We start from the raw sequence: 16,034 nt of genomic DNA, 5'->3' as shown, positions 1-16,034 counted from the left end.
TTAATTACTCAGTATGGTGACCCGATCTGCAGAAGCCCAGTGTGGGGGAAACACTCCAACATGATCACAAATACTCCAGCCTCTCTGCTCCGGTCTCCGGTATTCTGAGTGATACGCAGGGGTCAGCGTACCAAGTTCAGTGCCTGGTGTTTGCTGTGCTGCAGTGACTGTTAATGTTCATCACTACTACTAACATGAGAGATGTCTCGGTATCTCAGCAAAAAAAACCCTTCAAAACCCCTTTTATGGACACTCTTTCTTGCCAGTCCTAACAGTCGCTGACAGCTCGTTAAGAATCCTGCCACACTGCCCAGGGAGAGCCGCAGACGCTGGCAGAGCTGTGAAGCTGTGCTTCTCTCCCATGCCATGTCCCCACACCCCCATCCACCTCTCACCCCAGTGTCCCCCTCGCTCTCGCTCCCACTCTCGCTCCGTGACCTCGCGCCCCCTCCCCCTTCCTCTCTCTCGCTTGGTAGGGATGCTGCTCTCCAAGTCTCGCTGCCTCCAGGCACAACACATGTTCCCCCCGACGCGCAGCTCCGACGGATTGTTTAATGTTTATTAATCACCTGCCTGCAGAGCAGCGAGGAGACGGCTCTGCCCCCCCGTCTCTGGGGGCTGGGGGCAGGCGTACAGCAAAGTGCCCTCCTCAGCACAGAGGGTTAACAAGCTCCTCACATACTGCATCGGCACGGGCGGCTTAGAGAGCACTAGCAGACTGCGTACTGGCACAGAACAACCAACAGCCAAGAAACCCACCTTCCAACTCCTCCCTACCTCCCCTGCTCCCTCACGCCCAGCTCTCAATCCAGCACGGTGAAGAACCCCAGTGTAGAGACTCTTCTATCCCGACAGACGGATGAGACAAACGAACACAACTCCACAGGCAAAAGCAGACAGGCCAGAGTCCCTTCATCAGTCACGCCCCAGCGACTTTCAGACAGCAGCAGAGTGTCAGACAGTTTCAGTGATTCACTGATTTTATTGGAGACGGAAAGATTTAAAAGGCTCTGGTACAAAAAGCAGGTGGGGGGTCAAGGGTCGGGGGTCAGGGCTCCCCAGCCAGCGGCAGTTTCTCCATGTCGTGGATGCCATCCTTGTCGATGAGCCGTACGTTGAACGAGTGCAGGTTCAGGATGAACCGTTTATTAAGCTGGAGAGAGAGAAAGAGACTAGTGTGAGATACTCCTCCCCTGACAAGCACTGCAGTGCACCGTACAGCAGAATGTTGTACAATATTCCGTAATGCTTTTCTATTTCAACGCCATGCCACTGAAGCTCGTTTGTATGGTATTGACCGGGTCCAGAGAGACCAACACATCCGGACCGCGGGACAGAGTCCAGCGAGACAGAGACAGACCGGCAGGAAGTCAGTAATGCAACGAGGCTGCGAGACAGTTCTCACCTCATCCAAACACTTTTTCAGAAGGTCCACAGCCTCCTCCCGCGTCAGGTCTACAGGGAGAGACAGAGTTATTGTAAGAGCACGGGCGAGATACTGTGCCGAGGGGTGCGCGGGGCGGGGGGCTGACCTGGCCTGTAGTAGCGGTCCAGGATGGAGAGCGTGAGGAAAGCTCCGTATCCATGGGCAGCGAAGGGAGCCTTGGCCAGCGACGACAGGTAGTCCATGAAGTACAGCGCCGGACCATCTGCATCGTCAAAGCCTGCCAGCAGCAGGTTCACATGGTACGGTGTCTGCATAGGGACACACAGCGACATGCCGTCAGCACAAGGCCGCCTGGCCCACCTCAAACACACACTCCCCCTGCCCAGAGCGCAGCTGGACGAGACGCAGCGCGCTTCTACGGCGGAAGTGAAAACACTGGGAGAGAATGAAGGGCATCAGAACGCCTCCTGGTGTCATGGCTGCTGCAGAGACAGATGCACCAGCAGACCCACGCTGCCAGAGGGAGAGACTGCAGATCACGAGATCCTGGATAAAAAAAACTGAGCTCAGAAAAAAAAAATCAAGAAAACAAGCAAAAAAAAAAAGTAAAGTTTTGAAAAGTAACACTGTTTCCCATTAGCAGCTCTGTCTTACCTAGCTGGGTTTGAAACGGCAAGAAAAAAAAGAAAAACAGGAAAACAAAAACAGGCGCGTGGCGGAGCCAGGCGGAGCGCCGGAGGTGTGACATTCCGCAGGAGCGCAGCTCTGGGTTCAGACGCGTCGCAGCGCCGGCGGGCAGGGGGGTCGCGCAGCAGTGTGACATCTGCCGGAAGGTCTCCGTGGTGATGCCGCCCCCCCAGCCCTGCCAGCCCCCTCATTAAAACTTCCCGAATCGCACACAGCTCTCGTTCCCTCCGCCTGCCCTGGTCCCACCCAGCTGCCCGTGCCCGCTGCGGGGGTCTGGTGACAAAGCCTGTTCTTCGTGTTCCGCTCCTCCGGGCTCTGGGGCCGCAGGTTAAACAGGCGGCTCGAGGCTGCGGTACCCTGAGGAGCACAGCGACCTGCGGCGTCGGCAGCGAGCCCCGGACGGACAAGGACGCAGGCGCTTGTGGGCACGGCCGCGCAGACTGCAGCGAGCGGGAGGGAGCACGCGGGGGCTGTGTGCACAGGAGGGATGGGTGGGGGTGTGATGACAGGCCGACTCGGGGCGCCTCACACCTCTCTATCCAAGCCACGACCCCCTCACCTCCCCCTCAACAGAGCACTGAGGGAGCTCCTTCCTCCCTGGAGAGGTGACAACGCCTGAGCTCATCCTCCCAACCCCCCACACCTGCCTGTGTGGTTACAGTTTCACTGTCACTACCAAACCATCAATTCCGGCTAATTTCACCGCGGCTCACTGGAGACCTGACAGCACCTCCCTCACCCCTCCACAGCCCCCACACTGCACCTGAGCTCCACACTCAGCGTCTCGGCTCTGCTGTACTCAGCGCAGTCCACACCGACACTTATACACATATGTGCTGCGCCTGGGCACTGCTGGTGTGCAAAGCTGAGTCCACAATAAGACACTTACAGCCAAGCGACACAGCAACATTCACCAACAGCGCACTGACCAGCAGTGCCCTACTAACACACTGACCCCTGACCCACAGCACCAGACACGACTCCGCTGGCACTAACAGAATGCCACATGCCACTGCCTGGGGCTACACGGTGTTCAGCCTCATCAACACACCGACAATAACTCAAACTGTGTAAATTAAGAAGCTGCTGGCCGGGACACCACAACTGCCAACCTGGCTGGCCGGGACTTTTCAAGAGACTATGCGCAACCTTTCAAGTGTCACCAGGGTGGCAGGGCGGAGCAGTGGGCGCAAACAGCAGCTGCAGCAACGTTAGGAGGAACAGCACCAGTCCTCCAGGAGGCGCTGTGGAGCCTGCGGCACGTAAAACACAGCTCCTCAGGTGGGCCTGATGAGAGGACTTGAAATAATTATTCAACATCCAGAAAAACTGCTGGCAACCCAAAAACAACCAACTGGACTTCTTCAGAACCAACCAAAGAGGATCAAGGACTATACAAAAAAATATGTGGAACTGTATATTTAAGAATAAGAAAAGAGGAGGCACATCTGTATACAAAAGATTGAAAAGGTCTCAAAAAAGCTGTCCAGCTGTGCTGTCAAAGCCTGAAGAAATGCCAGGGCCTCCCATCTGCACGTTTCATCAATCCAAACAAGCAGGATGGGCTGACTGGAGCTCTTCCTGCCCGATAACCATGAGCCCTGGTCCTCGGCGATGCCCTGCCACACTGACACGAACAGCCGCGGTGCAGAGATGAGAAGCAGCAATGTCACAGGAGCTGCCTGGCCTTGTTAGCACAGACACAGGGCAGCTCTTCCACACACGCGCTGGACCAGGGGAGCCCCCAGTCTGACAGTGACCTCTGCAACAACGAGAGAGGTTGGGGCGCGGCTGCAGAGACTACAGCCTACGATCTGCCCCCAAGACACAGGCTGGGCCCAGGGGAGACGCGCTAGCTGTACACTCACAGCACTCCTTAATTATCTACCTTAATTATTTTTTGTAATTATTTTCCCCTTCTGCTATTGTGACAGGCGCCGGTGACGCGCTTCCTAACAAATTAACTGGAGGTGTTGAGAAAAGAAAAAAAAGAAAAAACAACATGCGATCACACCGCACCCCTGGGAGAGCCAGCAGGCAGCGCTGGGTCATGTGACCGGGGGCGCAGGTGTGCTGTACCTGTGTGTGCAGACAGAGCACCAACAAACACTGATGCACACACTCAACCCCGCACACAGAGTATCTACACAGAGGTGCACACCAACACAGCCTCACACACTCAACACTGGGCAGGGCCTGACATAGAAGCACACCGAGACACCAACACAGTGACAAAGTAACGCTCAGACACTTCTGTCTGTCACCAATTCCAACACAACCCTCACACCCACAAATAAGTAGAGACATTGGGACCGTCAAGCCCATTCGGTAGTTATATCTGACTGACCCCAGTCATGACTCATCCAGCCAGTTCTTGAACATGACTGGGCAGCTTGTTCCAGACACCCTCAATTCTGTGTGTAACGAAAGCCTCTTGTTCTCAGTCTGAAATGCACATTGCTGTAGCTTTCACTTGAGTCCTCTGTACGTGCTGCACTGCTGGTTCTTAAGAAACCCCAGGGTTGACTTTGTCAATGTATGGGAATGAATATTGGGATCAGATCCCTTTGAAATCTTCTCTGTTGAGATAATAAAGGTTCAGTTATTCGGTTCCTCTGAGCCCAGGAACGTCCCCAGTTGCCCTTCCCTGGACCGATTCCAGAGCAGAAACAGTGCGACCAAAACTGTACAATTTGAACATAACATTCCTAGACACAAATTCTACACTTTCAGCTAAAGTTTGTTTCTTCCCCACAGTGTCTTGAAGATGCACAAGATCTGTAAACAAACACACAGGTCTTCTCCATTAGGCACCTTTGTGTAGCTACTTGCATGCAACACACTGCACATGCTTACATTAAATGCGACCTGTCTGGTGTTGCTGCCAGTCCAGAATTTTTCAGAAAGTCTTTCTGAATTTAGTTGGCCAAGTATAAACATAGTGGTTGCTAATCCTGTTATTTGCAGGTAATCTATAAAACTACTAACTATTCCATTATCTAGACAAGTTACATAAATTAAAAATTGCAGTGTTCCAAATACAGATCCCTGTAGTATTCACTGATCCCATATTTGCAATTTTCTACAGCAGGCAGCCCTGAACAGCTCAACGCTGGCAAAGCACTACTGACTCTTACACAGCTGTGTACCTAAGACTTAGACAATGTACATTGCTCTCCATTGTTTTTAGTTAGAACTTAACTTAAAAATACAGTTCTAAGTTGACCTCCAACATTTTAGTGATTTTAAGATGACGGTTAATCCAGAAATATCTGTGTTTTGCAGTACAAGACTCATTCTCTTGACTAGATGGATCTGCAGAAGGAAGCAGATGCATGGTGTCACTTGTGAGGAACTATGGACTACAAGTCAACTGGATCTGACTGGTTAATGTGATGCACCAGCTACTACAACACCTCACGGCCAGCAGACACAGGGCCCCCCGCAGAAACTGACCCGGCTCCGCAGGTAATCCGCCAGGTTCTTCCGGGTGAAGTTTGCTGCAGCTGCCGGACTGAGCTCATAACCTGGGACAGAGAGACGGAGGGAATCAACACCCAGTTACGATCAAAGCAATTACTTGCCCTAAGATCTGGTGCACTCAACTTGTATACCCCATGGAACATGACCACTGCACTGTGACAAGGTGCTGCAGTGGATTCTAACAGAATCCATCATTGTTATCTGGGGAACCAGGAAGAAAGTATCAACACATTCTTTTTTAAGAACACAGGGTCACACCAAAGCTTTTACAGAAGCCTGCTTTTGCACAAATAATATAATCTATAACTGCATGTTTTATAACTGGTTTTGGGCTTTGTGAATATAGTTTTTAGCATTTAGCTTGCCGTCTACAAAATGTTAGAAATAACACATGGAGTATTTAAACACACAAACAGACTACATATTTAAAGTAGAAACTGAGCTGTACAGTACATCACACTGCTTCTGGTGTAATGCAAAGTACAAATCATTTCATTTGGTACAATACCTGCTGAACAGGCAATAAATATGGGTCGTAAACATTGTACGATATACTTTTTACAGATTGGACCATAACCTCTAGACAATGCAGGAAGCAGATTATATGTCAAAGAGAGAGGGGCTGCACTTGTAGAACTGCTCGGCGATGAAACAGTCTATCACAGCCACGGAACACTGTTCTGTATTGATGTGGCTATGAGACGACACTGAAGGCTGGGGGGTAAGAGAGGAGGCTGCGGTCCTGCAGACAGGGGGAGCCGTGTCTCACCATTTCTCATCTTGTACAGCTGCACATTCTTCTGGATGTACTCGGCAAACTGCACTGTGTCGCCTGCCTCACCCACACACAGCAGCAGGATCTTCTCACTCAGCTTGAACATTTTGTCGTAGTCTGGAGGAGAACACACAGACGTCAGTCTCGCACGCCTTACGTGTATAAATACATCCCCATGTTGCCATGAGGCGTGTCATCCACTCAGGGAGATATTCCCCTCCACCTGTCTGCGCGGGGCTGGACTGTCTCCATGTGTCGGGATGCTCAGCAGCGCCCCTCTCCGCTGAGCCCTGTATTCACCCACCACTGCGTATTCTTCCGTGTCCAGAACCTCCAGCTAACTCTCTCAAAGTCCAGAAACTGTTTCGCGGGAAAAAAATAAATTACAGGTAGACCCAGACGGACAGGCTGCCCGCCAGAAACACGCACACAGCCACGCGTTGTCTTACTACAGCTGCTCCTTCATCTTTCAGGAGCAGTGAGAGTCGCTGTGGAAGCGATCTGTCCGCTTTCACTTCGCTGCTGAGTGACGCCTCGCAGGCAGGCACCTAGCTGCACCGCTACCCTGCCGGCCCTGTCCTGCTCAGAAACAGGAGACGTGCTCAGTTTGTCTCAGCCTTGTGCGGAACCCGCCGCGCCATTTAACACAAACGTATCCTGGACCCCCCGAACCTACTGCTGCTGTTCCGAGTCCAGAAGGCGGTTCAGGGACTCCAGGAAAGCCAGAGACACCACATCCTGACAGGACTGTAGATTAGAGACTAGTTGCAGTGAACCCGAAACTGAAGCACGAACAGTAAAGCACAAACAGATTTATTTTGTATCTAGAGACTCACAACTTCAAAGGCTTATTCGAAAGCTGAGTACGAAAACCCATTCATCTAAAAGCACCTCAGTTTTGGTCTAGCCCCTGAGGGCACGTCGCAGACCTCTGAGAGACAGACCTGCAGAAACCCGAAATCGCCGGCACACGGGCCGCCCTCACCGTGTTTCATCTGAATGATGCTGCTGGCCGCTACGGTGTCAGCGGCCACCAGGACGAAATCGGGTCCCTGGATTCCGATCAGATATTCCATGCTGATACCTCAGGCTCCGCTTTCTGTCCCTAAACAGCCCTCGGTATTTAACAATTTCTCTCTTCCCGGCGTCTGTCAGAACCGGCCTAACTCTAATATTACACAGCAAATATAGACCCCAGCGCGATGTAATTGCGTCACTGGCATGCGACCTGAGTTTCGCCTTCCAAACACGTGACCCAAAACAGCCAATGAACAGAGTAGCTGTTTCCAGCGCCGTTTCCCTATGCGCGTCTGTGACGGGAGAGCAGCTGTATGAAAGACGTAATGTTGGGAAATGTGGGAGAATAATGCTCAGTATTCTTGTTTCCCCCTATCAAAGGCTAAGTAATGACTTAAAATATTTATTTTGGCTGTGACTGATTAGACTTTGACGCAGTCAGGACCATTCTAGTGTAAAGGAACAAATAATGGGTTTATTCCCTGCTGAAAAGAGAAGAAAGAAAACACAACGTTTCGGCCGTGGAGCCTTCTTCAGGTGTCAGGTCACACAGCTCACTCCTGAAGAAGGCTCCACGGCCGAAACGTTGTGTTTTCTTTCTTCTCTTTTCAGCAGGGAATAAACCTATTACAGGTTGAGAATCCCTTATTCGAAATTCCTGGGACCGAAAGTGTTGTGGATTTCGGATTTCGGAATATTGTTATACTTGCATCTATAAAATGAGACAGCTTGGGGATGGGACCCAAGTCTAAACAAGATATCCATTTACATTTCATAGTATAGCTTATACATATACCCTGAATGTAGTTTTATATAAATTTTTAATAATCTTTTAAACATAATACCATCAGAAAGGTAAGATATCAGTCTCCACCTACGATGTTGTTTTGATTAAAAGGTTACAGTACACGTACGCCATTTGTATTTTATTTTTTACTATACAGGTATTAAGTTTTATGTAAGGTATAAAAACAAAGCATTGAATATGATTACAGGTAAATAAAATGAAAACTGAAAAAAGTCAGCATTTTATTTTTTAAAGTAATGTACAAGTAATGACGCTAGTCAAGTTACACTCATACATGGAGGTGAAATTCAGATATCACGTAAACATAACATTTTGTACTTACTGTACAAAAAAAACGAAACAAAACATGATGATCACTGCTTACAAACTTGAAGATAAATGCAGCCCCAGACATTACAACTACATCAGGTCCGAGAAACTTGAGGGAGAGGGTACAGGTACGTCATAGATGACATCACTGTGAGCTGGAAAGTTTCGGATTTTGGAATTTCGGATAAAGGATTTTCAACCTGTACTTGTTCCTTTGCAGCCTACGCATGCTGACGCAGCTACTGTGCCCACCTGAATCCTAGTGTAGTCAGCTTGTCTGCAGCTGTACTAGCTAGTAGCCTGGTCCGGTCAGATCTCACATGCTGGGCAAGGCTGGGCCTGGTCAGTGAGGGGTGTTAGTGGTGTTCCCTACTCCACTGCCCCGGTATGGTGACTGGGGCTTTGTGCTGCTGGAGGTTCTGCCCCCTCATGACACTGCTCCAGAGAGCAGCGGGGTGAACAATCTGTGGCTGTTAAGCTCCCCCTCAATTCGAGTGACGAAGAGGCTCCTCTCTCCTGCCCTGCGTGCTGTGCAGTGGGGCTGCTGCGTGTCGCACCTCACTGAGCTCCCCGGCATGTGCAAAGACCTTCGAGGTCCTTTTGGAGAAGAATGTGCTGTATAAATGCAAACACCTGTTACATGTTATTAATCCAATTTCACCTGGTTCACTGAACCAAGCCGGTCCAGTGCTCCTCAGTCCAGTTCAGTGTGGTCCAGTGTCAACCAGACAGGCAACCTGTGGAATCAGGTATTTTTGTGTAAAAATGGCACCTTTCAGCCTTTCACACACAGGGAAAGCATGTGTCTCCTGCCATTGAGACTTTACTTTGGATAATAATAATAATAAACTTTATTTTATACAGCGCCTTTAAAGGTGGCTTCTCAAAGTGCTTTACAGAATGAGAACAACAATAAATAAAATGAATACACAAGATAGAACACAATTACAATACACAGAGGAGACTGTGGATGGTGGTACTAAGTAAAGGCTCTTCTAAAGAAGAAGGTTTTGAGTCTGGATTTGAAGGAGTTTAGAGAAGGTGAGTCTCTGATATCCTTGGGCAGAGAGTTCCAGAGCTTGGGGGCACAGCAGAAGACACCCTGTCACCCCTAGAGTGTAGACGGGCTTGGGGGACAGTAAGGAGACCAGAATTAGAAGAGTGAAGGTTGCGAGGTGGGGAGTAGGGCAATAATAGTTCAGACAGGTACTGTTATATCAAAGAAAATGTCCCATTTTGTGTTTGTAGTTATTATTTACAAAATTATTGAAACATAAGATCAAGAGCTGAAGCAGTATAAACTCTGAATAAATTACCAAACAGTTCATGCAGAGGCCTTCGATGAAGTCTGAGGAGATATTCAGGAGATAAGGAGCTGCTGTTTGGCTGTAAGAGTGACAGTGCAGCCAGCAGGGCTGCTGTGTTACACAAGTGTTTTGCCTGCCTGGCAGGCCGGTGTGGAGTGAATCTGTCTGACAGGAAGCCAATGGGACTGTCATGCCGTGTGGGCTATGCCTGCAATCAAGCAGGAAACGACAGAGGCAGTGTGGGCACGCTGAGGCGGAAAGTGTTGGATAAGCAGAACAGGCCTGAGTGTGGAGCGTGGAGAGGAGGGGACTCTACACTGAAAGCCAATCGAAGCTCCATTATCACTGTCTGACCGTCATCAACCAGGGCTCCAGCAGTACTGGCAACCTGACTTACTCCAGCACACGCACTCCTTTCTCCCTCTTCCTCCTCTCTCTGCTGCCTCAGCTCTCACTGCCTCCTTTCTCCCTTCTCCTCCTCTCTCTGCTGCCTCAGCTCTAACTGCCTCCTTTCTCCCTCCTCCTCCTCTCTCTGGTACATCAGCTCTCATTGCCTCCTATCCTCCTCCTCTCTCTGGTACCTCAGTTCTCACTGCCTCCTTTCCTCCCCTCTCCTGCTGCTCCAGCTCCGCTGCTGGCACCTCGACTCCTGCCCTCTGAAGGGCCCAGTTTCTTGCTGGTTCAAAATCACAGCCCCTGCTTCTTCCTGAGCCAACAGCTTGAACAAGGACCGTCTCTCTGTTTATACTGTAAAAATGAAAAAATACATATTAATGTGGAAATGAGAGGGGAAAGAGGGCAGTATCATCGTTTCTCCTTTTCTCACTCCCCACCTCTCGTGTCTGCCATCCCTGTTCAGCCTGACTGCTTCGTTAGAACTCATCATTTGCATTCGGATTAATTAACTAATTACTGACAAATGTCCGCCGGCCAGACTGCACTCCGGCTCGTCATCTTGAAGAATTTAATTATTTTAATCATTTACTTTCATCTGTAAAATTCCTGCAGTATGGTGATGTTTAGAGGCGATTCTTAATTATTATTCCGAGATTCTTCTTCTCCCCAGTGCTGTGTATTCCTGCTGGAGGATGTGTGTGCGCAGGGGAGCCGTGCTGTTAACCCCTCAGTGCCTCTCTGTGTGGCAGGCCTGGCCAGCCCAGTGACAGAACCCGGGCCAGTGGGCGCTGTGCAGGCTGTACGGGACCCTGAATCTGGATCGTTTTAAAGAGTGAGCGATTCGGGTGCTGGGAGGACGGAGAAGGAGCTGGAGCTCCCTGTGGCCAGAGCCGAGGCCGGGAGAGACTGGGACACTGACAGTGAGTCTGGAGAAGCTCAGTTCTGGAAAGAGGTTCCTTCCTCTCCTGGCTCAGACGCTTCCCTGCTTTCTCCCCTCCTCCCTGCCTCTCCTGTCTCTCTCCCCTCTGCTTCCTCTCAGTTCCCTTTATCACCAGCACACACAGGAATCGCCCTGGGCTCAGCGCACTCACAGCTCCCACACTGAGACTCACACACAGACACACACACTCGCACAGAGACACACTGACACACACACACTCGCGCACACAGACACACACACTGACACACAAACTCGCACAGAGACACACACACTGACACACACACTCGCACACAGACACACTGACTCACACACACACTCGCACACACAGACACACACTCACACACTGACACACACACACTTGTACAGACACACACTCACACACAGACACACACACTCACACAGAGACGCACACACAGACACACACACTCACACACACATACTCGCACACACAGGCACATACACTCATGCACGGACACACACACTCGCGCACACACAAGCACTTAACTTCACTTAACACACATGCACCCATTCACTCAAGCACACACACGCACCTACTAACTTTTACATATAAACACAGATACATTCACATACACACATAGAAGCTCACACACAGACACACACAGGTGCACACATACACACGCACACACATGTGCAGCAGTCACACAAAGCACAATGAAGCCACTGTATCTTTCTTTCTAATCTCTCTCTTTCTCTATATCTCTGCAGATCAGAGATGCCGGCTGTCAGGGCCACTCTGACTCAGCGCTGCTGAAATCTGGGGTCCCCCCGGCGATGAGCACGTGTCTGAGTTGGGGGGGATTAGTGCCCATCTCCCTGCGGCTGAGGGGCTGGTGTAGGGGGGCTTCACTTAACCACAGAGATTAAGGAGAGGGACAGAGGTGAGTGTGGGGGCGGGGGTCCCAGGGCTGTGTTAACCTTCCCCAGCTTCGCCCTGCCCCCAGCCGGCAGCACAGCTGGGACTGGAGTTAAACAGCTCCTCACCTCTGCACCCTGGGCCAGTCCAGGCATCTGTGATAACCGAGCACTTTCTTACCCAGTGGAATTAATATCAGCTTCCTGACACACTGACATGCCAACAGGCAGACTGACACACTGACATGCGGACTGACACACTGACTGACACACTGACATGCTGACTGACTGGAGCATCCTTTGTATGAAGAAGAGCTTCATGATCTCAGCTTTAAATGTTCTTCCACTTGTGTCCTGTGGCTCATGATTTGCGGTAGATTTTGAAGATGGCCAGATGTTAAGCTTTGTTGAGGCTTTTGAGAATATTGTCTTAGTTCTCCTCATTGTCTTCTCTGTCCAAGACTGAAAAGGTTCAGTTCCTTCAGCCTGTCGCTGTATCTCATTCCCTTGAGCCCCAGAATGAATCTGGTTGATCTTCTCTGGACTGATTCCAGAGCAGCAAAATCTCTTCTAGAGTGTTGTGACCAAAATTATATACACTATTTTAACGAGGTCTTACTATTCCATTATACAATTTTAGCACAACATCTCTTCATTTAAATTCTACAATTCTGCCACAACCTTCTACTCCCTGATTTTATTATTATATTGGATTATGTTATGATCTAAAATGTCTCCTGTTTTGTTTGTATTTTATTGTTTTCCCACATTGTGCAGAAGACATAAACAGGGGCACCTCACGAAGTGGCCACTTCTGGCTCAGCATTTCCCATCTGACACCCTGTCCACATCTGCATCATCTGTCAGCTATTTGCCCACTCGTGAATTTTGTTTAAATCTTTTTGAATTTCCTTGGTTGCTTCTACAGTGTTCGCTAATCATGTCTGCATATTCCCAACTGCTCCAGGGGCGCTGTACAATGGCTGACCCTGCACTCTGACCCCCAGCTTCTCTTTCTGTCTGTGTGTCTCATAGAGAGAGAGTTGGGGTATGCGAAAAGACGAATTCCTAATGCAAGAAATTGTATGTGGCCAATAAAGTGATCTTATTTTATCTTAGTTCAGGTGGGTAGCTGTGTCAGCATGCGTAGGTGTGAGCACTTGAAGAAGGCTCCACGGCCGAAACGTTGTGTTTTCTTTCTTCTTCTTTTTTCAGCATGGAATAAACCTATTACTTGTTCCTTATCTTATCTTATATTTGACCAACTTGCTATCTACACCAGAATCTAGATCGCTGACACTAATCTGGAAGAACAGAGGTCCTAGTACAGACCCCTGTGGTACTCCACTGATAACAATCAGTTTCTCACTGAAACAATCTGAGTTTGTGGCCCCTGTCCATATTTTCTGTTTTCTACTTTTTAAAGCAATTCTAAATCCAAACACTCACTTTTCCCGAAATACTTATAATCTCTAATTTGAGGAATTTTATCAAAAGCCTTCTGAAAATCTAAACACACTACATCGTATTCTCTCTGTGTCTCCATTACTGTATCTAACTGGTTGTTTAGGTGAGATCTATGGTATCTCTTCTAAATCCCTACTGACAAGGATCCTATGTCATATACTGTAGGTGAGCCTGTGGTTTGTTGTAATTAACACTATAACCTCACATGTAAATCAGACTTGTTGGTGTAGTACGTGTTCGGTTTTGTCTCTCCTGTTGTGGACTGGCTCTACATTAGCAGTTCTCCAGTTCCGAGCAGAACCCCTGTCTTCAGCGACTGTTGTAGGAGTTTTGTCAAAAACATGTGTCCTGGACACATTCTACATCATTCTTAATGGTTCTTTTGATGTTATATCACGGAAAGACCCTTGTCTTTATTTTTGCTTCCTGTGGTGTCTCTCTTGGTCTCTTACAGGTAACTCTTTTTCCACATCGGGATCCTGCTGTTTTAAAGCGCTTTCTGAAGCTCTTTATTTTCCCTTGTGTTTGTCCCGTTTGATTTTATTGAACGTCTTCGGAAACAGCAGAAATACAGCTGCACAGAAGTACACGGTCCTGCAGAAACAGGGGGAGATCGACACTGCTCATCTCTCTCCCCACTTCTGAACCAGGCAACAAAGAGAAAACTGAAACAGTGTCTGAATGAAGCCGCAGCGCAGGCTGTCGGCGCGCTGAATGGGCGCGTTGTGCCGCTCCGGGGCCGTGCAGGGCTCCAGCCCGGTGCTGGCGCCGGGGTCCCGGGGTTAATGCGCGATTTCACGGGTCCGAGGCGGGGGGCGCTGCGCTCGCCCCGCGAGTATTGTTCCCCGGGTGCCGCCGTTTAGCGGCGCTTTGCTCCTCTAAACTGCTGGCGGGGCGAAGACAAGCGAGATCACTTCATCTGAGGACCGTGAAAGGCGAGGAGAGGAGAGGGGGGCCCAGCTCGACGTGACAGTCGCTGCACGAACTCCTGCCGGCAGCTGCGGCCGCGCCCCGCCCGGCTCGCGCCGGCGCACGCACCTGCCGCCCGGAGCGGCGCTGGCACGAGGGAGGCGGATTATCCGGCGGGCGTGACGCGCCCATCCCGCCCTCAATGGGCTCTTGTGAAAACCCTTTATCCGTGAAAAAGCCCCTTTCTCCCGCCTTTGTCCGACACAGTTTTATGAGACAACATTGGGCATTATGAGGTTTCGGGATTTCCATGGGACTCTATAGAGCGGCTTAATCCTTTCAGCCAGCGAGCGGAATAAAAGTTGAAACCTGCTGTTTTCATATTTATTAGCTGGTTAAACCGGCCGAGGCAGCTGAGCCGGCCGCCCCGGACAGGAGCCATTGTCACCCGGGTACACAGCCAACGAGCTGTGCGACAGCGACCCGCCCCGACACAGAGCCTGTATAACTAATAAAGACGGACGTACTGACAGACACAGGGTGGCAGTTAACGGACAGACAGGCGGCTAGTATATGAAGAGACCTGAGCTCTCCAGTCCTGGTCCTGCAGACACCTGATCACATATAGGCTTGAACGTCACTGAAAGACGAAAGATTTCTAACGGCCTGGAACAATTTATTTTAAAGAGTGAAGTATTCTGTTGAGTATAGTACTAGAAAGTAGTAGAACTGTGTGTGTTGGTGGTATAGTGGTGAGCATAGCTGCCTTCCCAGCTGTTGACCCGGGTTCGATTCCTGGCCAACACATGTTTAGGGGTGGTGTGGTGGCTCTGAGGCTCAGGATCTGCACTTGTGGCTGGAAGGTTGCTGGTTCAAATCTAGCAGCCGGCAGAGGAATCCTACTCCGTTGGGCCCCTGAGCAAGGCCCTGAACCCCAGCTGCTCCAGGGGTGCTGTACAAATGTCTGACCCTGCGCTCTGACCCCCAGCTTCTCTCCCTGTCTGTGTGTCTCATGGAGAGCAAGCTGGGGTCTGCAAAAAGACAAATCCCTAGTGAAAGAAATTGTATCTGGCTAATGAAGTGATCTATCTATCTAACTGTAAAAAGAAATTAAACTAATCAAGAACATGTAATCATCTTAAGGGGGAACAAACAGTCCACAAACCAACACAAGTAGCAATGGTGCAGGAAAAACAAAAAGTCCACAACTCTGAGACAGATCGGAGTGTCTCTGTCCGCAGAAACGGCCTGGTCTGTCCACAGATCTGGATCTGCTTGATATCCTCCTGAGGAGTCCTGGCTGAGAGTGTGTGAGATGTGCTACAAGCCAGCAGACCTGCACTCTTCCAGCTGGTGAAACCTCTGGCCTCATGCAGACATGGCCTCTCCACCAGAACGGCTACAGAGGAGACCCAGCCCACCTATTCGGTCACTAGGAGCTCATCAATCCCATTTTCCCATGGCTGCTCCTGGGAGGATCCCAAGGAAGGAAAGCAAAGGAGAAGAGAAGAGATCTTGGTGATCAGGACAGAGCAGGCAGGAGACGTGTCTGACCAGTTACTGGTTCTGCTCTGTGGTTTCGCTGCTGGCTGCTTGTGTTTTGTGGTGACTCGTTCTTGTGTCTCTGCCCACTTCACTGCCCCAACCACCAGCAGAAAGTTAAGAAGACATTGAAT

At 50.0% G+C, this 16,034-nt stretch overlaps 1 protein-coding gene and 1 non-coding gene across 2 annotated transcripts; one reads left to right on the top strand and one right to left on the bottom strand.

Annotated features, from left to right (window-relative positions):
• Positions 1-962: 962 nt before the first annotated feature.
• Positions 963-7,562, bottom strand: psmb2 (proteasome 20S subunit beta 2). Its single transcript, XM_088932792.1, has 6 exons — positions 7,318-7,562; positions 6,327-6,449; positions 5,531-5,601; positions 1,533-1,695; positions 1,406-1,455; positions 963-1,153 (listed from the first exon to the last, which is right to left on the bottom strand). The coding sequence occupies exons 1-6, from the start codon at positions 7,406-7,408 to the stop codon at positions 1,049-1,051; spliced, it is 603 nt and encodes a 200-aa protein (XP_088788918.1). The 5' UTR covers positions 7,409-7,562; the 3' UTR covers positions 963-1,048.
• A 7,531-nt stretch (positions 7,563-15,093) lies between these two features.
• Positions 15,094-15,165, top strand: trnag-ucc (transfer RNA glycine (anticodon UCC)). The gene has a single exon. It is a non-coding gene; the product is annotated as a tRNA-Gly (tRNA).
• The last annotated feature ends 869 nt before the right edge of the window (positions 15,166-16,034 follow it).

This window comes from Atractosteus spatula, chromosome 14, assembly GCF_055471065.1.
Source record: "Atractosteus spatula isolate fAtrSpa1 chromosome 14, fAtrSpa1.hap1, whole genome shotgun sequence".
Taxonomy (NCBI): domain Eukaryota; kingdom Metazoa; phylum Chordata; class Actinopteri; order Semionotiformes; family Lepisosteidae; genus Atractosteus; species Atractosteus spatula.
This window is presented reverse-complemented; position numbering and strand designations above follow the sequence as displayed.